Genomic DNA, 27,864 nt, shown 5'->3' on the forward strand with positions numbered 1-27,864 from the left:
CACCTAAATCACAGTGACAGTCTAAAGTGTCTGTCACGAGCCACGCTACAGACCTACAGAGGGACAAAAGACAACGGCAAAATTAAGGGATGAACAGTTTTTATGAGACAATACCATATTTCATATTTCCACAAACAGATATTGGCAAATGTTACTCAATTTCAATATACACACACATATGATTAAAATGTACAATCTGGAAACACACATCAAGTTGTGCAGAGTTTGTGCAATACCATGTTTGTGTATGTATGTTTTTATCAGAGAACAGAGCCCTGCATCGCCACCGCTGTCTTTCGCCGTGCACGGTGGCTTCGCTTTAGTGCAAAAACAAAAACAGCACAAACCTTTATGGTTTTCTTACTCAGATAAATTATTCATGCGCCCGCTCCACATTTTTATTTCAAACCGCACGTACATAGCTCGGATGAGATTAGGCATTTTTACATCAAGGGGTTTTATGTGAACACACACACCCTCTTTAAAAAAACAAAAAAACATTTTCCTCATTTTATTGATGTTAGTGTTTCATTTTATTAGTGTGTACCCACTGTGTGTTGGAGCACCAAGGCTTTAGCATGGAGACTGCCCATCATGTACAGCCAACGCTAATCTATCTCAATCTACCTCAATAAAGTTGTGTCTTTTCCTTCAGTGGACACTGAGGGAGCTGCAGTAAAAGCCCATTGTTAGTCTCAAGGTGCGACTGAGTGGAGAGCCACTCGGCCCGTGGGTTTTAAGACCCATGTTGAGGAACAAACCGTTTCCGCCAGGCGCCTGTCTGTGACCGGCGCGGGCGTCCACGTCAACTGCACGTCAGGTTTGCCTCAGTTTGGAGTTGTGTTTCATGTCTTAGCAGCAAGTTGTAACGTGAAGTAACAAAGACGTGTACGCTTGTAATGCCGTCAATGAAGGAAACTAAGTTTGCACAATATATAATTCTTTCTTTGTTTTCTTCAGTCATGGTTTATATGATGCCTATTTCAGTTTGACTGCCTCTATCATAACGTGGTGTGGTTTATTAAAAGTGATGGGAAGCAAAAACACTCACAACGCACGTGGTGACGCAGGCTAAATATCTGCCATGAGCAATTACAGCCGCACAAAATTCAAATCCAGCTGCTCCAATGTCAATGAAAACAAAATATGTATTGCAATGAGTCATGTTTGAATAAGCGAATATTTTCTCTTCTGACCCACTGCTTCAGCAAACACATGGCACTTATGTAATGAATAAAAAACCACAAAGAGAACATTCACACCGTAGCATAGCTTGTCCACCCCTCGTTCGGCGGCAGTGATGCACACCATCACTACGGTCCTCGAGTCAGGGACATCTGAGATATGCATCCAGTATTCTTATAGAATGGAAGACTTTTTTTAAAACATTTCTTTACACATTTGAGGTGCAGTTTGATCGGCTGGAAAGTTGCAGCTGCTGCCTCTGTTTTACTGCACACTATTCCCTCTTTTGTCATTAATTCGAGCACAACGTGTCAAAATGACAACTTTAATAGGAGTTACAAAAATAACTGATGCATGGCAAACAATAGACTAATTCCCGCTCACCTCTGTGATCGCGGCGTACCGTACCTCAGTTTAGTAAGCATGCATGTACTGAACTTGCCAGGCTAGTTGTCATGTCTGTGATGTATGACTGTAACACACACACCTCTCACCGACACACTGTCCGCTCAGTCTGGCTTTATTACAAGTTGTTATTGGGGCAACTGCTGAATCTGAGAAGAATAAATATAGGCATATAAAAATACAACAAGCATACCTCCAGTATGTCCTGCTGCTCTTCCCTGGTAAAACTAGATACTAGTGTACTTATATACACTATGCTATTTAATAGTGGCTCCTAATTTGCATATTGTTCATTTAAATGCCGTTCATATATTTGAGTGACAGATGTTTTTCTTTATTTGTGGATTAATACAAATGTTTTAATTTTACCCATTTCAGTTCAGAGTATTGTTTTATTAGAGCACAGGATTTATTGGTATACATACAAAGATAGGTATATACAATTCATGACTCGAATCATGACAGTTTTACATTTAACTTGCCTTTTGATGGAGAGATTCCGATCAGTCTGAACTTCAAATGAAACACACAGGGTACGGAGAGGCTCAACTCTCAGTGAAACCGCTTCAGAGGCTGTTTTTCTTTTCTTTTTTACAATTTTTGGGGCACCGCAAAACACGGCGGCGACGGAACATTTCACAGCTGAAAATCAATACATTCTGTGGGAAATGAATTGCAGTATTACAGTACAAACAGCAAAGGTGCCATTTTGCATCTTAGTTCATGTCACAGATCAAGGAGTAGTCTCTAATCTGGTAAACCCCTGTCCAAAAAAACAAACCATCCCTTTCTTCTCATGCGCGCTGTGGTTTAGAAGACACCCCGACTTTGTCAAACTTACCTCTGGTTTTTCAGAAGTTGACCGTGATAGTAAAATACAATTTGCCATACCCCCTCCCCCACACTCACATTCAATTATTGCAATTCCAATACTGCCCGACCTATTCCACGAACATAAAAATAAAGGCAAGTTCAACAGGTGCACTAGTTGACTTTTTTCATGCAATGTTCTGATTTTTTGTCATGTATACAAAGGCATCGTGTCACATTAGGCTTAGTATTACTTTGAGCATTGCCACTTTGAACACACCTTGGATTAGAATTAGATGATAAATTCTTTTTTTCTTTTTTTACATGGATCGCCGTAGACAAACAATAATAATAATGAAAATTGTAAAAAAAATTAAATTAAATTAAACTGATAAGAGACTGTAGAACTGTGTATTCATTGACACCAATGAAGTCAGGTGGGTAACACCAGCATTCCGTTATATTAACATGATTCAAAGCTAGCCATGTGACTGGATTAAATGTCAGTATGATTAGTATACAGATGTGTCAAGTGTCTAAGGTGCACAACTGCCTGGGGTAAACTCATGTGGATGTGACAAATCATAGAGTTCACATTTGAGATTATTCCTTGTTTCCTCTTCCCCCTTGTATCTCTTTGACAAAGAGAAGAACTAAAAAAGTATATTGCTTCAAAAAACGTTTTTTCTTTTCTTTTCTTTTTTCTCTTTTTTCATATCGTGAAACATTTCATTCACCGCTTCTCGGGTTCGTCTAGCTAGACAGAGCGTTACATTATCAGTCAAAGATACATACAGAAAGATGCTGTGAATCCAAGAGATTAAACGATCAACGATGGGACGTGACGGTGACTAATTCCTGGGACCACTTGTTGGAGTCTGTCTGTCTGTCTGGGCCGACCTCCTATCTACCAGCAGGTGGCCCAATGCAAGCACTGATGTATTTGCCTGGGTGAAGGGGAGGGGCTGAGAGATTAGTCTGTCACAGTAACAATAGTCAGTCCGAGGACCATGGCCTCAGTGTGTTCCGGCTTTGTGACTGAGGATCTGCAAACCTAGCTGCACATGCTCTCCATCCGTCCCTCCCACCCACCGTCTCCTACGCCTTTAGTCAGTGAGTAATGTTAAAAACACAAAGGGGCTCCTCATTTGCTCTTCCCTGACGTGCTGGAGCCCCCCGCCACGCCCTCCATTTTGTCAGCAATTTCTGACGTGTCTAACTTCTCGGAGCCGTCCCCTTTCTCTGACCTCTCCTTCTCTGACCGCTCCTCCCCTTCGGCCAGCTCGGACCTCTCTGACCTGGCGTCTGCGTCCCCCTCTGACTTCTCCTTTCTCTCCGAGTTGTCGGGGTCCATGGACGAGGTGCCCGGCTTGTCCCACTTGCTCATGGAATCGTGCTCAGCTATACAGTTGGTGATGTTTGAAGTCCAGGCCTTCAGGTCCTCCTATGAAGCAAATGACAGACGTCTTATGTAAGGAGTCTCTCTTATTAATCTTACTCGGTTTGCATGTTTTTTATATTGTGTTTTGGGGATGAATCATTTCTTCATTAGATCAAAATTTTAACCTTCAACCGAGAGAAAACATGTCAATGCATGGCTCATGGACGAGAGGCTCATGCTTGTGACAGCACGAGATGTCAACATTAATGCTCATGGCTGAGCGTTAACGCTTTGTTGTGCTCTGAGCACCAAAAGCCAAGTGCTTCCATTAGCCTACATTGGAAAGGAATTTGCAGGAGTCTATTTGGTCGATATCTCAAAAAAAACACCAACCATAGAGGAGAGACAATTAAACTGATTTTAGCTGTAGCTTACACGTCATGAGCAAAAATGTTGTAGGCTAAGTGACATTGAAGAGGCCAGACCACACCAGCATCTAACCGGTCCCAAGTGACATTTGTACGTGTAGATGCTGTTTAATGTGCTGCAACTGAGAAGCTAATTAGCTACCTAACTTGCAACCTGATGTTAGCAGTGCACCTTTTCCATGTGATGTTTGTTAGCTACCTACTCTGCAAAGTGACATTAGCAGTGCACCTGTTCCATTTGATGTTTATTAGATTTCTAACCTGCAAACTAACATTAGCAGTGCACCTTTTCCATGTGATGTTTCATAGCTAGCTACCTATGCTGTAAACTGAAGTTAGCAGTGCACCTTTCCAGGTGTGTGGTGGCTCATTCAACAGGCTATGGTGCAGGACGCTACGTCTGTATGTGTTTCAGTGAGAGACTTAAGCAAGAAAGCTAATGTGGGCTGTATTTTAGGGTCTGTGTCTACTGCCTTTCCTAGAACGCTTACAATAATCCACTGCTTAATGCAAGATTGTTTTGGCTGTCTCCATCTTTGTAGTTGGAATACGGAGTAATGCAAAACTAAAACCATGAAAACTAAATAATATCAAATAAAAAATGTCTCCCATTTTCTGATTTTTTTCCTAAAAAAAAGACTAGCTATTATTTTCGTGCCTTGAGAGTACAGAGAAGAAGAAAAGAGAGGGTCCATTTTGCAAACAGAAATAATTATCATGGATAATAACTACAGTTCCCTCTGGGAGACTGAGTTTGGCCTAATCTTTCCAGCTATGTCAAACCCATTTTTCAAAGAAAAACTATGATGTCTGACAGACTTTATTAAAAATATTAATACAAAATTGTAGTCATCCCTGATACTGTTTGGACCTGCTATGGGTCTGTTTATCCTGGCCTAATGCAGTATTGTAGCTAGCTATGATGACTACATAGTCTATTAATTGACATCTCTTATTTGAACCTTTCATGGACCTCCTATGTGGTACAAGGTACATATAGGGTCTAAAGTAAGTAAAGTGTATGATGTCCTAATGTCTGTTTTTCGTTGACATGACTCAAATGTAAATGTTCTTACCTCATCCTTTGCATGGAATGCAAAGTTGATTCCATCGTTCATCCTGTTGCAGAGGAAATCAACAGGGATTGTCAGTTTCTAATGCACAGAAATGCCTTTTACGTCTCTAATGAATACTAATATTGCACTTTAATATTCTGTGATTTTATGTTTTTCCCTTAAATCTAATGAAATGTGCTATCATTTCTTATTTTATTGTAAAGCAACACTACGCTTGAAAATCTGTAATTTCACAATTTCAAATAACAATTTCTGCCACAATAGAAAAGCTCTTACTGAAGAATGAAGACATTTTTCTTCTTTTTATATCCCATTGAAGGATCAAACGAGCAGTTAATAAGGTCAACAGGGGGCTCCTCATTGTACGTTGTGGTAAGGTGCCTAGCATCCTTGTAGAAGGTCATCTGTCCCTCCTTCAGCACACAATATATGTTCATCCAGGACTTGCTGTAAAATTCAAATGACACATTAAGCCGCTTTAAACAGATTATGATTGATGATACACATGTTACATAACTTAAGTCACAGTATAAGTCAATGGGACGTAGGTTTCTTTTCTACAAATGTGTCTTTAAAGTAGAGATGGCAACAACATACAATAATAATAAGGATATCCTGTCCTGAAATAAACACAGTCACGATAAAGGTACGGCTACAAACTATTTTAAAACAAATTTTATTTAATTAATTTTTCCAAACCCTACCCCCCTTAGTCATTGTTGCTATGACTGTCAAGGACTTACACTAAAACTGTCATTGGTAAATTAGCATGAACTAACTGTATGAGTTGGAAACATTGTCGGCCTTTGACTCAGTTTGTATACCTTTGTACATTTTACAGTTTATCATTAGGAAAAAATGATTTTAGTTTTTTTAGAAGACTAATCGATTTGTTTGGCTGAATATGCTGGAGTGTAAACTTTCCAAAATTCAATAATATTTGTGACAAAGTTGCTTATGTTACCCAAAACTCCAACAGATTGATGAACTTCCACACAGCGGAGAAATACAACACAGTTATTGTGACCAAGGTTTTTTCCACAAAGGTTTTTTCGAACACCAAACCCCACAAATGACTAGGTACGGTAATCCATAATGCGTCCTTTGGCCTTGGAAGTAAAGGTTGTAAACTACTGAGCTGGACATGCTATCATTGTCATCTCATGTTAGAGCAAATAAATACAGTGTTTTATCCATTCCTTACATTTGATGACAACATGCCTTCTGTTGTAGTTGCTAAGCTATGATTGGACAATTGCTTGTAGGTCTTAAGGTTGAGCAAATTATAGATTGTATGTTTTTTTATCAGTAGTGGGTTTACCTGTTTGGGCTTCTCTGCTGAGCTTCAAGGTCAGAAGCAGTGGCCTTTTTGCGGTAGAGGAAGCCTTTATTTTCGGCAGTGTGTGAAGGCGGTTGAGGTGTCGTTGGGGCACCAGTAGCTGGAGCTGAGCGAGAACGTCGTGTCTCCTCAGGTTCTTTTGGACGGGGCCTCCTCCTCGGTTTAGGGCGGTCTCGTGCACGAGGGCGTCCGTCAAAACGAGTCACGGGTGCTGAGAGGCTGCTTGTTGGGCGATATGGTTCTCCTCGTGCCTAAGAAAGTAGAAACCCAAGAATGTGACACCAAGACACAAAAACAATTTAACATACACAGCTCCGTTGTGATATACTGTCAGCTAACTCACCTGTGCTGCCTCTCTCTCCTGGACCTGCTCTACAATCTCTGCCATGGTAGATTTGATGTCCCTACAGTTATGACAGATATGAGTCACCCAAACAGTGAATACAATCAATATAAACTCATTAAATATCATTAAGACAGTGCTGACGAGGAAAACAGTAGTACAACGTTTGTAAAGATCATTAGAATTTCACCAGCATGACTCATTCACTTACCCTGAGCGTTTGTCAGAGCCCTCCTTAACCGAGCCCTCAAGGTCACTCGAGTCCTGTCTCTGAATCCTCTGCTTGCTGCTCCCCTCCTGTTCGCTGGACGACTGCCTCTCCAGGCGCCGCCGGTAGCGCTCCTGACGCACAATCAGCGGCAACTCATTCAGCCTGGCCTGGATCTCCTGTTCGCTGGAGGTCTGTCTACCCAGCTTGCACTCCCTCTCTCGCCTCAGATGGTCCATCTGAGGATCAGAGCGGCTACCACGGGGATCCCTCTGGAGACGGCCGTGGAGGAGCTCCAGCCCTGATTCTGGCCCCACCATGTCTGCCATTGGGATGTCCCCAAACTGTTCCCGCTGCACTCGGCTGGCCTCAAGGAGTGGGTTTACGGCCTTGTGGATGTGGTTGATTCTGGGCTGTACGAAGTCAGCTTTTAGGTGCTGCCATGCATATGCCATTTTAGGGTCCATTATGCCACCACTCTGCGCCAGGTAACCAGAACTGCCCAGACTTCCACTGCTGTAATGATTTTGTGCCAGAAAGCCTGAGCTACCCAATCCCCCACTGCTCTGATAATTCTGTGCTAGGTATCCAGAACTCACTATGTTAGGCTGTTGTGCCAAATATCCAGAACTCCCTGTACTAGGCTGCTGTGCCAGATACCCGGTACTCCCAATATTAGGCTGTTGTGCCAAATATCCCGAACTCCCCGTTTTAGGCTGTTGTGCCAAATACCCAGAACTCCCCATATTAGGCTGTTGTGCCAAATATCCTGTACTCCCTAAATTAGGCTGGTGTCCCAAGTATCCAGAACTGCCCATATTTTGATGTTGAGCCAAATACCCAGTACTGCCCATATTCTGTTGAGGCAGAAATCCAGGGCTTCCCATACCTCCACTGCTTGGCTGCTGAGCTAGATTACCTGAACTTCCTAACCTGCCACTGCCTTGATGGTTTTGCGTACTACCCACCCCCCCAGTTGTCAGTCCAAAGTACCCAGAGCTCTCTGCACTGCCAGCAGTTCTATGGTTTTTCCCAAGGTAAGTAGAAGTGTCTGCTCCACCACTCTGGGAGGTCAGCGCCGAAAAACCGGAGTCACTTCCACCCCCAACCGTCTGTTGGTTCATTCCAAGGTACGGGGAGCTCACCAACTTCCCGCTGCTCTGCTGTTCCATTCCAATGTAGCCTGATCCATTTATAACTGGCTTGTAACTGGCTAGGGTTGAGGACAATCTCTGGCTTGCGGGGGTTGCACCAAAATCCAGATTGGTCTGTAAGAGTTTGTGTTCTACATGCGCATGTACAGTCTGCCTCAAGAAAGACGAGGTAGCACTGGTTGAGGGAACGCTGGGAGTCAGACATGATAATGGGAACATCCTTCGGCTGGAGAGTGGGGTTGTCTTTTTCTCCTCCTCTTTGTTCTTCTCAGCCTAAAGAGAGAGTTAACTAAATAACTAATAGTACTACATAAACTTAATTAAAACCAGAAAATAAAGAATGGTCCAATAAAATGGGGGTACAACAAGTTATCAGGAGTGATATGCTTATTTCAAAACAGTCTGTTTTATTGGCTACGAAGCAATGTTGCATGAAAGGCAGATGGGGTGCAGTGAATGAGGGTACACCACATGCAGTAAACATCATGAGACAGATTCAGGACTATTAACGATGCAAACTCATGGTGCCATGCCTGCTAAGCAAACACACATCCCAAGGTCACTTTTCTTTACTTCCTGTAGCAGCATTAAATTGTGACTCCACCAAAAACTGATTAAACATTTATCTACAGTCAAGCTTACTGCGGAAAGCTGGCGGAGAGAGCTGAAGCGTTCTTTCCAGGTTACAGCAGCCTTGCGGAAGGCCTCGTGGCGAAGGATGAGTTGCTCAACCTCATCTGTTTGGGCCCGGGCCCCTCCTCCCTCTGGCTCTCTGGAGGTGATCAGCGGCTCCTTGGCCTTCAGCCAGGCTTCCGCCCTTACCGTCTCCTGGACAAACTGGAACTTTTCCTGCTCTAGTGGTGACAGCAGACCAACAGCATTGTTACCATCACACCAACTCTCGCCCAATAGAAATATGTTGTTAACATTCTTGTTTACATGATGATGATATTTATGCTTTCTATCGCAGTGAATGTGTAACGTTAGCGCACACAAGAAGAACTATAAGATTCATACATGATTCATGATGAAAGGAAAAAAGTGGGGAGAAAAAACATGTGTAGTTTGAGCCCCTTTGACGTTTAACATAGCGATGTGTTAATAGCTGTGGTCGTCTGGTGAGTTACTCACTGCGCTGTAACTTCTCCTGGTGTTTGTCCCATTTCTCAACAAGGTCCCTCTGCTTAGCCAGCAGACTGTCCAGCTTCTCTTGTATCTGTGGTGACAGACACATTGCAGTCATGACCACAACAACAAATTGCTAAATCCTAATCAAGTAATTGTGTGGGTATTCTTGTGTGGCATGTGTGACAGTCATTCAAATGTGTTGCACTGTTTAGTGAGCCCGACCTCCTCTGATGCAAGGTTGCCGGCAGCAATGAGGATCTTGCCCAGATCGGCACACTGCTGTATGGTCTTGCTGCGGCCGTCTACTTTGGCTTTCAGATCCTGATGTTGTTTCATCATCACACCGAGAGCCGTCAAATCCCTGAGGAGGGATAGATCAGATTATTCCGATTTAATGAAGCAACAAATACTATTAGGGAATGCTTATACCTGCAGAGTGTAATATGTCAGCAGTATATGCATGGAGTCTTCTTCCAGTGAAGGATCAGTAAATTAATAATTGTAATTTTGTACAATTACATTTTGTCTGATTAGGCACGATGGCCTTTGTTTCTATTGTGGCCTCTGCTGTGTTCGTTCATTTTTACTCCCTGTCCCCTTATAAATGCATAATCTTTAAGCTTAGTTTGTGGACAAATTACCTAAAAACAAAAATGCAATGTCATTAAGGATGTCCTATTATAATTAAGAAAATACAAATCGAATGACAGATGATGAAGAGTATGACAACATTTGAATTATAATGGACAGGGTCATAACAATTCCAAATGACAAACAACTAGATAGTATGCCAAAGGTGTTGCTGACCCCATGGCAAATTATTATATTTAGGATCAATCAACATGTCTTAACAGCCTCACAGAGCTGCTCATTTGACTATATTCTTTTTGTCCTGCTTTTTTAAAGATGTCATGCTATAAAGGCAGGATTAGAACCAGTAACATTATGCTGATATGGTATGCATCGTATATGCGGCACTGTGCTGGCCTACAATCATTTTGATATTCAATTAATCATTGAGCCATTTACTAAGCAAAAATGATAAACATTTGCAATAAGTAATAAGTCATGTCAGTTTAATTTATATAGCCTAGAATCTGAATTTTGCATCAAGGGTTGTACAATCTCCACAGCATACAACACCTTGTATACCTCAGACCTTTCCTATTTGCTTTTCTCTATTTAGTATTATAAATTGATATTTTTTGTGGTTTGGACTGTTAATTGGACAAAACAAGCAGTTGGAAGGCGCCACCTTGCTGGGTATTTTTCGCTTTTTCTTAAATTGTATAAGATAGAAAAATCAATGGATTTAAAACTAAACCAAAGACCAACCAGTAACGGAATTAGATGATATTACTCAAGTTATTTATTAATCTGTTGAATCAATGATTCCTTTTGAATATGGCACAACTAAAGTAAATGTGTATCACATTTTCCTGAAGCCCAAGGTGACGTCTTTAATTGTCTTGTTTAGAACAAACAAAGATACAAATCAACTAAGATATTCAGTTTATAATAACGAGACAAAATAAATAAACTGAGAAAAACTGGAGCAAGAGAATGGTGTTTTTGCTTGAAAATTAATTTATCAAAATATTAACTATTACTGTTTACCAACTAATCAATGAATCGACTTAGTTTCAGCATTATAGAGAACATGGAAATATGTTTTCCCATCTTCATTAGGCCCACGGTGCACATATGATGATACATCGTCAGCTGCTGAACGATTTCAAAGCCAAGCGGACGTGTGCTGAGCGTCTTCCACTGCGGCACTGATTAGGTAGAATGACAAATACTGGCAGTGATCACGGTGTAAAATGTGTAGCCTGCAGTTCATGGTATGGAAAATTGAATAACAGATGTCATGTGGAATTAGGTCAAGGTGGAACAGCAGCCTAATGCGACACTACACTGTAATGAAATTGTGTCTACAGGGATTGCACACTGTTGCAAAACCTGGACCATAGTCTGGTGTACAATGGTTAATAAACAACAGCAGAAGTCTTACCTGGGCTCATCCCATCCGATCTGCCCCATGATGCCTTCCATCCACATCAGGTTTTCACGCACCACTGAGAAGAACTGCACCTTGTCCGTCACCGAGGTGACGTGGACGCGACTGGCCTCGCAAGAGCCCAGCAGCTCCTTCCAGGCCTCCATCACCTCCATCTCTTTGAGCATGATGGCCTCGGCCTTCTCACCAGCATAGATGGTTCTCAACTGGGCCGCGTTCTCCTGCAGCTGCCTCACCTGCACCAAGACAGCATGGAGGCAGTTAGCGGCTTCATCCCAGTAGAATACAGTCAGCTCGACGAATGGTTGTGTTCGTAGGAAATACATTGACCTGGTTCATATTGGGTTTGTGACTGTCAAGCACATATTTGGACGTGCTTCTCCAGTCTAAGGGCGGGGTTAGTCCTTGGATGTGGAGTTGTGTCTCAATAATAAGTTTGGTGAAATCTATATGACCTCACCCTGTGCCGGTGAGCAGGAAGTCGGCCTACGCTGTGTGCCTGATGGGTTCAGAAAGACGTGACATCACTTGCCTGCGCGACGAGCAATTGAAGGGCATGCTCGAAGGAGTGCATGAGTCTCTGCAGGGTGGCCGGATTGGTGATGTTGGCTTGGCACGCCCTCACCTCTGGCAGCTGCTTCATCTTCCCCGCGATCTGAGCCAAGACCTACAACACAGGACAGCGTCGTTGTCACGAGCAGCTTTAAAAATAGAAGCCGCGTGTCACTGCCAGACTGTCTACCTTTCCAAATAGATGCCCGGTACACCTAGATCACAGGCGGATGTTTGTTTGGGCTGTACCTCTTTGCAGTCAGTGAAGAACTTGTGCAGCTGGTGCGACGCCACCAGCATCTGCCTGCGGGTCTCCATCAGCTCCAGGAGGTCGGCCCACGACTCGTTCAGCCCGTCCTTCCACTCGGCAATGGTGGCGGCGTCCGAGTGGCCGCAGTCGATCATCTCGTTCACCATTTTGTTCACCTGCTCCATACGCTGCTGGCCAACGCTGTTGGTTTCTGAGGCGAACTTGGTGAACCTCTCCTGAAGCACCTGGAACACAGGTGAAGCACACGACACTGCAGAGACTGCACACAGTGACATGAGCTAAGACTCATAATATTATTATTATTATGACCTTCTTGACCCTCACCAGTCTGGATTCAAGGCCGGCCACTCGACAGAGACGGCCCTCCTTGCTGTCTCTGAGCAGCTTCACACTGCTAGAGCAGCCTCTCTCTCCTCTGTCCTTATCCTTCTCGACCTTTCTGCAGCATTTGACACCGTGAACCACCAGATCCTGATCTCTTCTCTTCAGGACCTGGGGATCTCTCTTCCTACCTTAAAGACCGCACCGTAACTTGGAGAGGATCTGTGTCTGATCCTTGTCCTCTCACTACTGGGGTTCCTCCTCTTCTCTCTGTACACAAATTCTCTCGGCTCTGTCATTCGTTCGCATGGCTTCTCCTACCATAGCTATGCTGATGACACCCAACTGATCTTCTCGTTTCCACCGTCCAAACACGGGTGGCGGCACGAATCTCTGCCTGTCTGACTGACATCTCTCAGTGGATGTCTGCTCACCACCTGAAGATCAACCCTGACAAGACTGAGCTACTATTCCTTCCAGGGAAAGGCTCCCCACCCACGACCTGACTATCACCTTCAACAGCTCTGTGTTGGCCACCGGACTGCCAGGAACCTGGTGACACTCGACAGTCAACTCTCCAACATCGCTGCGACGGCAGCTCCTGTAGGTACATGCTGCACAACATCAGGAGAATCGTCCTCTTCTTACTCGGTTCTGATCCAGGCTCTGGTCATTTCACCTGCAACTCCTCCTGGCTGGTCTACCTGCTAAGGCCATCCGACCCTGCAGCTCATCCAGAATGCAGCAGCTCGACTGGTCTTCAGCCTCCCGTTCACCCACCACTCCGCTCCTCCGCTCCACTGGTTACGGTGGCTGCTCGCATCCGCTTCAAAACACTGGTCCTGGCGGATCGGGCCCGTCTACATCCGGGATATGGTCACACGGCAACAGCCAATCGACTTGTGCCTCCTGCACCTCGAGCTAATCACTCGAAATCCAGACTGTTTGCTGTCCTGGCTCCTCAGTGGTGGACCACTGACATCAGGACAGCAGAAAGTCTCTACATCTTCCGTCGGAGACTGAAAACACACCTTTTCCGACTATATCTGGATTAAAACACAGATTAGCACTTCAGTGGCACTTAGATAGCACTTACTTATGGTACTTTTGTAGTTCGACTATGTTGAAAATGTTTCCTGTATTCTTGTTGTTCTTAGTTTGTACTCTAGGTTGAAATGCACTTATTGTAAGTCGCTTTGGATAAAAGCGTCTGCTAAATGACATGTAATGTAATGTAATCTGCACCAGGAAAAAAGGTATTGGCTTGTTTGTGTGCGTGCGTTAGTGTGTATCTGTCTGTCTGTCCACGGCTAATCTCCCATCCTGCTGGACCCTTCAGCCTAATATTTCTGCTGTTCACTTATGCCTGTATGCTCATGGACCTCTCAGGATTTGCAATGATTTCTTCCTTGTTTCTTAGTTTTCATGAAACATTCATCATGGTTTAAAGATATACAGCTATACAGTCGCAGTCATCACTTAGTTTTATAATATCAACCTACGCCTTCAGCCTCGAACAAAGAAATGTTATATTATATTTTGAGTATTTATAGCTGCTTTCTAATGTCTGTTCTCTTTTTTTAGTTTACAAAACATTTATTTTTTAATTTTTTATTTCGATCAGTCACATTCTGTGACGTACACAACAGATCTATGGCTGGTTTAATTGGAGTAGCAAATCCGGTGTTTTAAACTGTTATTATAACTTACTATCATTATGTCATTTCCCCACATTAGGACAGTTAAGAAGCGTTGTGAGTATCTGCCGTTAACTTCCTTCCTCAGTCTAGGAGAATCCCCAATGGGAGATAGCTGTACATCCAACTCTCTCGTCATGGTCGTGTCTGTAGTTTATGTGCGTTAGTGTTGTGATAATCCGGTCCAAGGCTTGCCTCTGACAGGAAGAACGATACAAGGCTTGTGTTTCATGTTGGGCTTATTCTATGAAACACAAGCATACAGTATGTGATCCTTTTCAAGAAAAAATGTTTTTTAAACGGTTGCAGTTCTTTCTTCTTTAGCTTTGGTAGGAGGGTGAGAGCCTGCTGCTCCACAGGCAGCCGCCATGGCAGAAAGATGGGATTAAACAGGGTGGAGAGACGGCATGTTGTCACATCTTACTCTGTGAATTCAGGATTAAGTTCAACCAAACCAGAGTTGTTGATTGTGGAAACATTGTTTGGTTAGTTTGATTTTGTGTCTGTCCAGTTTGAATGAAGCATGTTTGACAATGAGTTAACGAGGCCATTCAAATTCTTAGTTCAGTCTGAAAGAGAAACATGAATTCAGAAGCTGTAAGGTTGTATTTTGATGATTCTGTTTCGCTGTAAGAATATTTACTTTATTGACATGTTGTTAGCGTGCTTGTACACGGAGGCCAACCAGCACAAGTCCGCCACGGAAGAGATAAGCTTTCTCATTCGATGGAGCACACTGGGGCCTTTATTTCCACAGTCGACTACATAGACCATCAGCCTGATTAGATATCGACGTAAAAGGTGCTTCATTTCCCTTCGAAAAAGTATCTTATTTACTTTACACTATAAAGTCTTTGTGTCATGCTTAACTCAAGCCAAGTATAAAATAAAGCAAACAAAAGTCAAATGCGTTATGTACAGGGGCCAATGGCAGCCAATGTTGCTGATTAATTAAACGGCCCATAAAATAAATGCGAAGATCATGAAATGATTCACGACCTTAAGATGAGAAATGTTAGTCATAATGGAAATATTAATAATAATAATAATCATTTATTTTATATAGCGCTTCTCAAGACACCCGAAGTTGCTTTACAGTCCAGAGTCCAGTAGTCATACACACACACAGTCATACCGGTGGTGGTAAGCTACATCTGTAGCCACAGCTGCCCTGGGGCAGACTGACGGAAGCGTGGCTGCCAATCAGCGCCTACGGCCCCTCCGACCACCACCAACATTCATTCACATCCATACGAACCGGGGTGAGGCTGCGGTGCATGTCTTTATGATGGTGGGGGAAACCGGAGTACCCGGAGTAAACCCACGCAGACACGAGGAGAACATGCAAACTCCACACAGAAAGGACCTGGAACGACCGGGACGACCGGGACGACCGGGCTTCGAACCCAGGCTTTCTTGCTGTGCGGCGACAATGCTAACCACTGAGCTACCGTGCTGCCCAAAAGTTATTAAGTATTTACTTTATCCCATTGCATGTTTGCTTGGCTCATGGAAACATAATGTTTGGTTTCATTACAATCAAATTCTGATTTCCAAATGAATTCAAAAAAGAAGATAACAGGGCTTTAAACTTAATGTAATATTTAAAGTTGCTTTCTTATCTTTTAGTTTATCTTTAAATAGAGGAAACACAAAATATAGTCTAGTATATTTAAAACTGATTTATTGGGAGATTTAAGCTAAATTGTCGATTTTTATTACAGTCTCTCGCCTTTTTGTATCACAATAAATACAAGTGCTAAATCACGGTCTTTCAATAAGAACTCCAGACGTGAAAAGACTATTTTCACTGTGTTTGCCTTCACACGTTGGCTCAAATTGAGTGTAAAAGTAAGATGATGTTTTGTGAAAATAAATATTAAACTTTATTTAAAATTGGTTCACTTATTAAATATAAAAAAAACAATGGCATTTAATTGTTTTAATGTAAAAGATGTCATGTAGTAGCAACCCAAACCGCGCTGAGGAACTGACCGTCACGTCCTCGAGGTCGTGGCCCAGCTCAGTGGAACTGGCCACCGTCTCCCTGTCAGTGATCCACTTCTCTAACTCCTCCACATCCTTGTTGAGCTGATAGAGCCAGTACTGCTGCTCCAGCTTGGTCTTCCTGTGCTCCACCATGTCCTTCAGAGACACATACAGCCGGTCTATGTGCGACTGCTGCTTGGTGAGCTGCACGCTGTTGGAAAGAAAAAAACTAAACGTTACAGCTGCCGGCAAGCCGAGCATCGACAACGTCGCCCCTGTGTTATTGTACGCGGCACATGGAACATGCAACGGTTATTCACTAAGGCCTTGGGCTATATGTGCTGCTTTGTGAGTGCACGTGCACCACACCTTTCTGGGTGTCCGAGTTCCATCAGACGCTGGCACTGCTGGGATAGCATGCCCACTGTCTCTGCGTATGTCTCCACCGTTTGCTCCAGAGCCAGGTGGGCCTTCAGCAGCTGCAGGGTACTCGCCTCGTCCTGAAAACGATGATCAGAACGTCATCAGGTTTCACTCTCGCAATCGCGGCAAGAAAGAGAAGACCGGCGCGAGCGACAGCGCTGCCCGTACCGTGCCTCTCTCTTCGTTGACCAGATGGAGCTTCTGACCGGACAGCCAGGACTCCACTTTAGCCGCCTCGCTGTAGTACTGCTGAGCCTGCAGCGTGGCGTCCAGCATCACGCAGCGCCGCTCCGTCTCCAGCTGCAAAACCTCCCACAGCTGGCGCACGTGCCCGGCCCCTTCGCGCACAAACTCCACCTCGGGAGTCCTCAGCGAAGCGATGATCCCCGCGCGGTCCAGAACCTCCTCGACGCGAGCCCGCCGCCCGGTCAGCTCCCTCTGGAGTGTCTGAAGGACCGATCGGAGGTGAGTTCCCAAACTGAGCGTGCTTGGGTCACATCTCAGCCCACCAATGATGTCTCTGACACTTACTTGGTTCTTTTTCACATGCTGCTGTACACTCTGGAGGTTAGTTCCATAATCCTTACAGGAGGCCAAGGGAAGCCTCTCCTGAATCCACAGCTATCAGGTCACCACAGGCAGGTCATTAGATTTCTCAGAATCAAACATGGAAGCCACGGCACTGATGCATTGCCACATCACTGTCTGATTCCATAACATGCACCATAATACCACACACTGACGGATGTTCCAAAGGGAATTAAAGACAGTGTATACGGAAGAGGAAGTATGCGTGTGGGGAACAGGGTAAAGACGTATAGACTCACTATCTCGTCCTCCAGGTCCTGGGCGACCTGATGCATCTCTTTGGAAGCCAGCAGGATGCGGCGTCTCTCCTTCAGCGGCTCAATGAGGCGGACGATTCGGGTCTCCGCCACGCCCGACTGCTCGCCGCCTTCCCTGTCACCGCCTTCCCTGTCACCTGCCATCACCCCTCGCTGGGGAAGGCAGACCCCCTGCAAGCTACCCAGCTCTCCCACATCCTTGTAAAAGTCCCCAATCTGAGACTCCATAGCCTGCATGGGAGGAGAAGGGGGGGGGGGGTCATGTTACAGCCACATGAGGGACGGACAAACACCGCACATCAGCTGTTTTCCTATTGGAACATTTCAGGGTTCTGTAACGGACTGCCTCACTTTAAGGAGGGGGGCGGGGGAGAAGCCTGTGGTGAAATTGTTCATGTGTTAAAGAACACAAAACAGCGGCATGGGCGGACACATGTCGCAGACGGGGAAATTACATAAACAACAACGAGCTAAAGTACGCAGTCTGTCAAATGTATTCGTCAAATCAAGCTGATTAGTTTCTCATGACCAAAGGTGCTGTGGAGGTAAGTCACATGACATGTAAGACAGAGCCCTTTAAAAAATTTTTTTTATTTAAAGTCAAGCCCAGAAGTAGAATGTAAGTACTTTTACTCAACCACCGTACCTAAGTTTGATGAGGTACTTGAGTACCAAACCGCTTCCACTGAGTTTTAAGATCCCACATATAAAGGTCACATTCACACACATGAAATAGATTTGTCGACATTTGAGTGCAACTATGGAAAGTACATAAGCTGAGGATGACCAACTGATGTTGGTAACTGCCAACATAAACCCTACGTGGCTGAAGAGCCGCTCCGGTTTACACGTGAAAGAATCATTTGGGTTTCATTTGGAAGCTCTTGACACTTGCCTGGAATTTCTGGAGCTGCTCGTTGAAGGTGGGCAGATGGTGCGCCTGCTCCAACTGGGGGGGCTGCTGCTCCAGGTGGGAGAGCTGATTGTCCAGGTCGGAGAAGCTCTTCACCGCCGGCTCGGGCTTGTTGTTCTCGAAGAGCTGGCGGGCCTTGGCCTTGGTGGTGCTCTCCAGGTCGGACCAGCACTCTCTGATCTCCTCCAGCTTCTGCTGAACCACTGGACGCAGCTCTGGCTTCTCCTGGATCAGCTCCAGACCCTCCTGGACACAGGAAGTGATGACTAATTGTTAAACACTGGCACAAAACCATCAGTCACTATTTGTTTTCCCAGGTGTTAAACATATCTGAATAAAAACAGATGACATTGTGTCGTGTCTGTCGAGGGACTCGTACGCTGCTTTAATGTCAGCATTCGCTTCCGGGGATGATTGTTGCTTCACGTGCTACCACAAATCTGTCCACCATTTTAGATTTCAAGTTCAAAGAAAATATATTCCGGAAATTGTTCATTCTAAATCTTTTTTTCACACGACCAACGACTTTAATTGATATCCTTCGATGGATCATCTCTACAACCAGGAATTGGCCTTCAAAGGAAAAATGACTATATCAGCAGCCCTCAACAAATCTACACACAGTACAACATGCTATTCTAAGCCATGGACCTGTGGATCTTGTTTTAATAGATTACATTATTGCAGAAGGGCTCTATGAGAGTAATATCTCATGGCGCTGAAAGAGAGTGGCTAAATTCAGTTTTGTCCCCAAATATAGCTCGGCACCACACAGCTCCATGCCAAGTATGGAGACCCACACAGCCACCCTGCAGGCAGAGAGGCAGGTGTGTGGGGCAACGTTTGGCCTCGGGCTGACCTAAAAGATAATGTGTGGTAAGTCTAATAAACACCATCTCTGTCCTCCATGCTCCTCTGCTCTTTTCCCCTCCCCTAAATCTTGGATGTGGATGAGGAGATGCGGGGAGATCAAAGCTTGTGGCACATTCCCCTTTGTGTCCATGAAGCTCTCCTCTGAAACCGAGTATCTCCTTTAAGGTGTTGGAGGCGCTTCGACAAGATTTTGGGATGTTTTCTTTCATTTTTACGCCATCGTGACTTAGAATCTCTGCAGATTTGATTCATATTTCTGCTCCACATTTCTCTGTTGCATACGATCATCATTTACCCAGCCCGTGTTGTAATAACAACCGTGCAAATGATGCATTCAATCTTCTAAATTCTGCTTCCCCTCCTTTATCTTTTTTTGGGGGGGGGAGCTGGACCTATATCCTATGGCTTTCATAATTCATAATGCAGTGTTGCATTCCTCCTCTTGGCACCGGCTCTCTACTTAACTGCTGCTAGCTCTCATTTGCTCACCACCCATCTCTCTCTCCCTCTTTCTCTCCCTCTCGCTTCTATCTTCCCCCAGCCTCGCTCTCCTCATAATGCAGAGCCAGCAGAAAGCAGGTCTCTCTCTCTCTCTCTCTCTCTTTCTCCCCTCCCTTGGCTTTACTGACAGACACAGTGAGGCAGAGGGAGAAGAAATCAGAGAGGAGGGTGGAGTGCAGAAAGGAAGAAAAGCAGAGTAAAAAGGAAGAATGGAGGCAAAAGGAGAGGGAATCAAAGGTTTGTGGGGTAGGAATTGGGCTGCGGGTGTGTGCTGCAGTCGGTTCCAGAGGGCATCTACAAAAGCCAATGTTCGAGGCTGACACAGTGCGAGATTCGAATGGCTACCACGTAGGAATCGTGCAATTATGGCAGCGGAGTTGTTTTGCCGAATTCTGCAGGCTTTTCTTGTGATGCTGATGCAGCATAGTGAAGTAGTGGGCGGGATTGTGGGGCTTGTTTTATACTACTGGCAAAAACGACAATGTGTTCACACCCACTGGATGCATTACAGCAACACTAGGCAACGTATGGCGTTACCTGCAAAACACTGAAAAGAGTTAGATCTGTAAATATCACTTCATGTAGACGGCAGCTTCCTCTTTTGATGTCATGTCTCCCCTTCTGCCCAACCCACAATGCAACACTGTGCACGTATGTATTACTACAGCGACATCAAACCAGCAAAGTTTGAGTGGATGTGCTGCTATTTACAATCCTGGATTATTTCCACTTGATGAAGCGTCTTCGATTAAGTAAATTGCACTATTTTTAAAATGGCTATGCTAAAGAGGGTGAATGTATGAGTGGCGTGTAATGTCAGTGGCATCCTCTTTATGAAAGTACCATTGCCATCAAGACGGAAACATGTTGTCCAATAAAGCAGTTGTTTGAACATGCTGTCATCAATACAGATGTGCAGGTTATGAGTAATAATACAACATCTGAAAAAAATTATTCAGATAATGAACGCGGCACAATAAGCTAAAATAATGTATTCACATTTATTATATGATATGAAGAACAGCAACATCTGTAGAGCAACAGAAAACAGCAGGTTGATTACGTCTATACTGCATTAAAGTCATGACAAATAAAGAAAATGTACTACGTTTAAATGTCTGAAAGTTGGATGTTGGATTAATTAATGAAGAGAGTTTGTGCGACTGTGACTCAGAGATGAGCAGGGTTGTCTTCAATCAGAGGATCGGCGGTTTGATCCCCGGCTCCCCAAGTCCATGTTGATGTGTCTTGGACAAGACACGTAACCCAAAATGTGAATGTGTATGAATGTTAATGATGGGCCGGTGCACCTTAGCTCCTCCCATCAGTGTGTGAATGGGTAAATGATGTCATGTAGTGTTAAAGAGCTTTGAGTGGTCGGAAGACTAGAAAAGCGCTGTACAGGTACAGATCCATCTATGAGTGGATTTAATTGTCACGTAACTTGCGTAGGTAAGTAACGGCACTTCGATATTAATCTTTACCTAAATCTAACAAAGTAGGTTTGTTGCCTAACTATAACTGAGTTGTGTCCTGTGCAGACGGAAGTTTATTTTGAAGAGAAGGAATGTAACGAGCATAAAAGCCCCCGTGTTGCTGTCTTTCTTAGGAGAACACATATAAAATGAGTACCATTTCGTCAGATATCACAGGATCTGTTGTCTGAGGATACGCTGATGGTCAGGGTGGGCAGACACCTCCAATCCTCACCCCCTGAACACATCCCCCCCCCTGCGTCCTCAGCCCCCCCTACTGTACACACACACATGACTGTGGCCAGGTCAGCTCAACACATCATCCATCATCAAGTTTGCACAGTGGTGGTGGGGGTGGGCCTGATCACGGCACGAAGGCTGGAGGAGAGGGAAGATCTGTCTGATCTGGCTGGTGCACAACACCCATTGGGCCCAATCACCAAACTAACCAGCTGATTGACTTTAGGAGGGTAGTGAACAGAGGACGTACTCACCACTGGGGATTAACGACTACTGTGTGGAGAGGTGAGCGGGTATAAATACCTGGGAGTCCATCACACAGGATCTGACATGGTCAACAAAACAAACACACAGGGTAGACACTCTGGTGAGAGCGCCACCCTCAGGCAGCTGAAATTTAAAATTTCAGAGGATCCTTCCCAGAGGATCCTTCAGTGCTGCTGCCTGAGAGCTGCGTGACGACAGCAGCACAGCCTGGTGGCAACAACTGGTTTGGCAGGGGGAAGGCTCAGACAGGAGAGTAGTGCGTGCGTTGGAGACTACGCAACCACTCCCACCCTGCCCCCACACTTACACACCAGGGGAGAAGAAGAACCAGAGGCGTGAGGATCCTGACCATCACAACCCCAACAACAACTGTGCTCAGCGCTGTCAGGCAGGCGCCTCGTAGTCGTGCAGCAGAACAGAGAGAGAGAGACGGAGTTTCTTCTTCCTCAGGATTGTGAATTGAACCGACCTCAGGACCCCCCCCCCCCCCACACTACTGCCCCTCCCTCACACACACACACACACACACACACACACACTGTATATATTGTTGTTTGTTTTTGTTGTGTATACTTGTTGCCCTTGTTGTGCTTGTTTGCCTGCTACATTCCACTTTTCACTTGCTGCACACCTTGTGTGTGTGCACACCCTGTGTGTCTTGAATCTTGAATCTAAATTAAAGTCTGGGTGAGACACGGCCCTCTCCCCCAGAAGACTGGTATTCAGGGCCCGTGTAAAAACTAAAGCAACATACTTAATTGAACCTAAAACATGTTCTTTTGCAAACCCTAACCAAGTAGCCGTGTTCCCTAAACCTGAACGTACTTAAGACTGCAGCTTGAAAAGAGCTATCAGAGGTCAAGACACTCTGTTGATGAATACATATGTGGACATGTCGATATGAACTTCAACCTATCCTTGGTTTGCAGAAACGTACAAAGCCCTCGTTTGATTCTGGCGGCTGGGTTGCAAATGTCTGCAGTGACAGAGCTGCTGAGAGGTGCATTCTTAGTTTGGGCTTTCTGGGATTCATTATTTGATAATAGAAATAAGAATATAGAATAATTCAATCATACAATGAAATATATGCAAAAATGCACATCTTAAGGTGAAGCCATCATCCCTCCTTTGTGTCCAGTCACATATGAAGGAAGGTGATGATCAAGAGTAAAAAAGAGATTTTAATTATTTTTTCAAAAGGGCCACAACTAAATATGAAGACGTCCCTAATATATTCGGCATGTGTGAATATGTAAGAGGTGCAGTGTCTATCAGTGAGTCACTGATCCATGGGCTCCAGGCGGACAGGCCCATGGTTTTTCTGTGCGTTGACCCCTGAGCCCACGCTGAGGATCGGCACAAGGTCGGCCATGAGTCCTCTCACTGTAACAGAGAAGCACCCACAGATCACACACACACACACACACGAGCCCCGGAGATGTGCGTGCGGGCTTCATGTGCTGAGTAAGTGAGAGAACAGAGGTGAGGGGCGGAGGTGGGAACCCTTCCAAAAAAAGGATGCAGAGTTCTCCAATCGCGGCAGCACGCGGCATCATCTTTTGTCCCCGTCTCTCAGGTAACGACGGACAGAGAGACATGGGGTGGATTACGGGATGCTAGCAGGCCCGTGGAGACATGAGTGTGCATGGTACCGTCTGTACGTGGCCACGTACATAGGAAATTGTGTCGGTCAGCATGGGAGAGACAATGGCTGTGTCTACTACCGGACACTTGAGCACTGACTTTCAGTGCTTAGGGCGCCACACTGACAAAAGCAGCAGAATTCAGTGCACTGAAAGTACCCGGATGGCGCACTGCAAACGGGCAAAAAATGCAGTGTAAAACGATGGACACTACTGGCCCTAAACGGGCGCCGTCTTGGCTACGTAGCGGAAGAGGAGGAGCCCTTTCGCCAGCTTTTCATTTTATTTCTAAAACAATGGCGGACGAGATGGCTACGGTAGCACAAGCGGTAGACCACGGAGGCTCCTGCCGCGATTGTGGAGGTATCGCAGTTTCCACATGGGGTGGAGAAAGGGGTAAACAAGGGACACAAAGAGGGCAAGAAGTGCATTCATTTTGTCAGTTTAAGTTTCGCGGGTATCGCAAGCAGATGCGTACATCACTCCCGGCGCCGTGAACAGATTTGCGTCCGTCACTTCCGCCAAGTGGTTAACGTAAGTGTTCCATTTGATACTGTATTGCAGTGCACTGTATTGCAGTGTACTTCGTAAAGTGTCCGGTGGTAGACACAGCCAATCTCTATAGAGCGGCCATCTTTCTGTCAATCCTTCTAGTTGGTTGGATCAGGTATTTGGCAAGAAAAGGTTATTCAAACATGCTGATGATTCACAAGTAAAGCAGTATCCTGTTCAGTCTATTCTCACTTCAAGCTGAGATGTAGTTCTAGTTAGAGGAGCTCTCTGTGTCTCTCTGATCAGAGTCGCGTGCTAACCTTGTATTATTATGGAAAAATATAAACATATTGTGCACTTATAGTAAAGGCAACTGTTTTTAGGTTCGAAGGTGTCTTAGTGGTTTAAGATGCATAGCATATGGCGATAGACTGTAGTGGTCGTGGAGTCACCCATTGGTTTGTGTACTGCCCTTTTGAAGCCTGAAGTTTGGCCGTCACCATCTTGGATTATGGTCACTGCCATCTTGACTTTTTGCAACCAGTAAGCCTAAGCGGCTCTGGTAGGGCAGCAACCTGTCAATCACCTTGTAGCCCCGCCCTAAAGCATCCTCTGCTTTATGGTGTATTCGTCTCTAAATGAACCACAATTTACGAAATTAACATCATGCTGTATCGAAGAAGAATTAAAACTACTTGAAACATGTTTACAATGTTTAATGAGGGAATGAATCAAGTGAGAAGTAGCGTCATTTTCTATAGACTTCTATACAACCATAGGAGTCTTCCTGCTGCAGATAAACTGCACTATTCAACAGGCCATGTTATTTGTCTTTAATGTTTCAAACCCACTCACATCTACTATATAGTCTATATTTCAGATATCTGTGATAATAAAATCACATGTCACATGTGTTTCATTCTATTTCAGCAGTGATGAAGATCTTCTGGAACATATGATGAGGATGTTGACAGCGGTCCCACCAGGTCGGCTTTCGATATATTTATATATGTATACATATGAAAATGTCATTGTTCCATCGGGGCTGCAACGAACACAGTGCATTATTGATTCATCTGCTGGTTATTTCTCTTGATTATACTTTTGATAAATTGCTAGGTCTATTTCAGAAATCAAGACTAAAAAGCTATCATCATTCCTTAAAGCCCGAATCCTACATCTTCAAATGACTTGTTCCCCCTCAAACCCGAAGCTGTCCACTTTACAATGCTATACAATGGAGAGAAGCATCAAATCCCTGCATTTGGAAAGCCGCTGGATCCAGAGAATGGTCGGAGTATTGTGCAGAAAACGCAATCAATTGTTGATCAAAACAGTTGCAGCTTCATTTTCTATCAATTGACTAATCCTTAAATTAAATAATCGTTTCAGCTCCACATTATTTAAAAAAATTAAAACAAAAAATGTAAGTGTAAAAATAAATCTGGCAAACCATGTTCGGCTCAGGTAACAAGTTTCATCCACAGCCTGTATTTCTTTATTTCCAGAGAATGCTCAAATTTACGTTATTATGACATGAAAATAGTTGCACTCGAGGTGGGCTCCAAACATGGATTTGTTTGACCACATTACATCTTTTAGAGTTTCATTTGAGCAATAATGCCACATTTGATGATTCACTTTCCACTTTTGACATTGTAAAAAAACAAACCAATACAGTGAATAGAACGAACTGTAATGTCGTCATGTCACAACGGGAATACCCTGAACTCCGAAGCCACAGGACGCAACACTGTTGAGAACACGTCTAGATGTGGCTGCAGGGACTCTGGAGCTGGGAACAGGCTGGAGCCAAGACAACATGAAGAAAAGACTCGCCGCCTCGCAGCACAAAGCCTCTGCACACATTGAGCTATCGGCACAAGTCGTCTTTTCTCTCTTGCGCATCGTGACTGAAGGAAGAGGAGGTGTCTGCCGGCTCACTGAGAGGACCTGGACTGTGATGAACCCAGTGACAGCTAATGAGGGCTTCCTCATTCGGTCATATGCCGCGGTGGGCTCCGTCTTCATGGGGTCATGGTTAGAATTAGTTACGCCGCTACCCTATGAATATTTAATAAGACCGTATATACTACGAAAACATGAATGTGTAAAAATCTATACAGTCTAATGATTTTTTTAATGTATTCAATAAATAATTAATAATGAAAACGGTTGGAAATGTCAACAAAGCCTCTCAGGATGTTATCAGAGATGTAAATACATTTTTAGCAAGGTCACAGTCTGATAAACCTCACCAGCACTGCCATCACATTATTCAGCATTTTTCTCTTAAACATGTGTCCGGGAGCCACTTGCCATGTCTCTCAGTCCCACCGTGCCACTGGTGCAGCTTGTTTGCTTCTAGATTAGCAAATCGATGATCTAATATTACAAAAAACTAACACACTTTACACAATAAATCATAGAGCACAGATTGATTTTGCCCTGGTGCAGCTTTTTGATCCACTGAAATGCATGAAAGGACATAAATAATGTGCTCGTTAACCTGCAAAAAAGAGAAAATAATGAGTTATGGGTGAATTATAGGATTCCAGTTGCCAAGGGGCTTTCTGTCTGGCTTCTCATCTTTCGCATGGTGCTCGAGGGCTGAAGCACTTCCTGGTTTAACCAAATCCCAAAGATCTCATCAATCTGAATCAATTATAAGACATCCCTGTCGTCAGCGATTCTGTTTATATTGTTGCAAAGCATCAAAGGGGGTTACACCATGATGCAGGATGCACATTTCTACATGATATGATAGTATGGCTTCTGCAAACCTTTCTACTAAGAGCTAAGCCCTCTTGGCTCTCGTGTTCTCCACATGTCCGCCTCATCAGCAGCAGCTTCATGTGTGACCGAGCCGATCGTCACAGCCTTTTGAACGACAGCAGTGACATGTTTGACTGGCTGACATCAGCAGAGATGGAGGCGGTCTCATCGCCTAATAAAGAGCCCACCTGAGCTTCACCGAGGCAGATGGCATGGAGAACATTCTGTGTGGATGGGACGGTTGCTCTGTCGGGGTAGCAAAGCATGATGGGAATGTGGGGCCAAAAAAAAAGAAGAAGAAAAAACGGTGTTTATGATGTCAGCTGACTATGTATATTTCTTCCGAACAGACACCATTTGTATATGCATGGGCAGGAAAGGAACCGGCATCCTCTGTGTGTTTGGCCTCCACTGCTGTGGAGGTTTAAGTGTCCTCTGTGTGATTCACTATAACCTCCATAACGGAGCCGTGAAATCCAGGTGGTCTCACCTCTGGGCAGAGACACCAGAGAACCACAGGCGGTGTGGGTGTGGGGGTGTGGTGGAGGGGGGGTGATTGTACCACCTGTGAACCGGAACAACACCGCCACCATGGCGACGTAACCTTGAGAACGTAATTCAGGATGTCCCCGAGCAAAGTGATGAAATGAAAAGCTGAGTGATGACATGTCCCACACTGTCTCTCACCTTACCACCATTTCACTGCCACCACACCCACTGTCATTCACGCCATGCTCTCACCTGCTCCGGCCCGTCCGACCACCCCCCATCCACGCCTCCCCTCCATCCTTCCATCATCATGCCCATGTCACCTCCACTCACCTGCTCGATCTTGGCAAGCCATTCCTTATTGCGGGCCAGTTCCGCCATAAAGGCCTGGTGCTTCAGCCACTTCCTGTGTAGCTTTTGAGCCTCGTCCCGCGCCGTGTCTCGGGCCATAAGCATCTTCTCTTCCACCCCCTGTCCCAATCACTCAGCTAGGGGAGACAAAAATAGCCACCATCAGGAGCCCAACACTCGAGCCGGCCCTTCTTCTCCCCCCTCTTTCCCACAGGACGTCCTGCCTGCCTCCTCTACAAAACAGCCGCCCGCTCTGCTCTGCAGGGGCCT

At 44.8% G+C, this 27,864-nt stretch overlaps 1 protein-coding gene across 1 annotated transcript; it reads right to left on the bottom strand.

The window, feature by feature from the left end:
- Positions 1-82: 82 nt before the first annotated feature.
- On the bottom strand, positions 83-27,864 carry sptbn4a (spectrin, beta, non-erythrocytic 4a). The gene is made up of 19 exons (XM_056442739.1): positions 27,577-27,864; positions 18,471-18,734; positions 17,558-17,806; positions 17,262-17,351; positions 16,899-17,177; positions 16,677-16,807; positions 16,314-16,518; positions 12,279-12,524; positions 12,010-12,144; positions 11,472-11,713; positions 9,680-9,818; positions 9,461-9,545; positions 8,972-9,183; positions 7,179-8,602; positions 6,968-7,028; positions 6,607-6,875; positions 5,562-5,732; positions 5,286-5,328; positions 83-3,844 (listed from the first exon to the last, which is right to left on the bottom strand). The coding sequence occupies exons 1-19, from the start codon at positions 27,697-27,699 to the stop codon at positions 3,545-3,547; spliced, it is 4,668 nt and encodes a 1,555-aa protein (XP_056298714.1). The 5' UTR covers positions 27,700-27,864; the 3' UTR covers positions 83-3,544.

This window comes from Pseudoliparis swirei, chromosome 3 (assembly GCF_029220125.1).
Source record: "Pseudoliparis swirei isolate HS2019 ecotype Mariana Trench chromosome 3, NWPU_hadal_v1, whole genome shotgun sequence".
Taxonomy (NCBI): Eukaryota; Metazoa; Chordata; class Actinopteri; order Perciformes; family Liparidae; genus Pseudoliparis; species Pseudoliparis swirei.

Bases quoted from the DNA above. Each gene is read 5' to 3' on its own strand.
- sptbn4a (XM_056442739.1), bottom strand. From the start codon at position 27,699: ATGCTTATGGCCCGAGACACGGCGCGGGACGAGGCTCAAAAGCTACAC. The intron at 9,184-9,460 runs GTGAGTAACTCA...TGTCACCACTAG, and splicing joins CCAGGAGAAGTTACAGCGCA to AGCAGGAAAAGTTCCAGTTT. The intron at 6,876-6,967 runs GTGAGTTAGCTG...CTACTTTCTTAG, and splicing joins AGGAGAGAGAGGCAGCACAG to GCACGAGGAGAACCATATCG.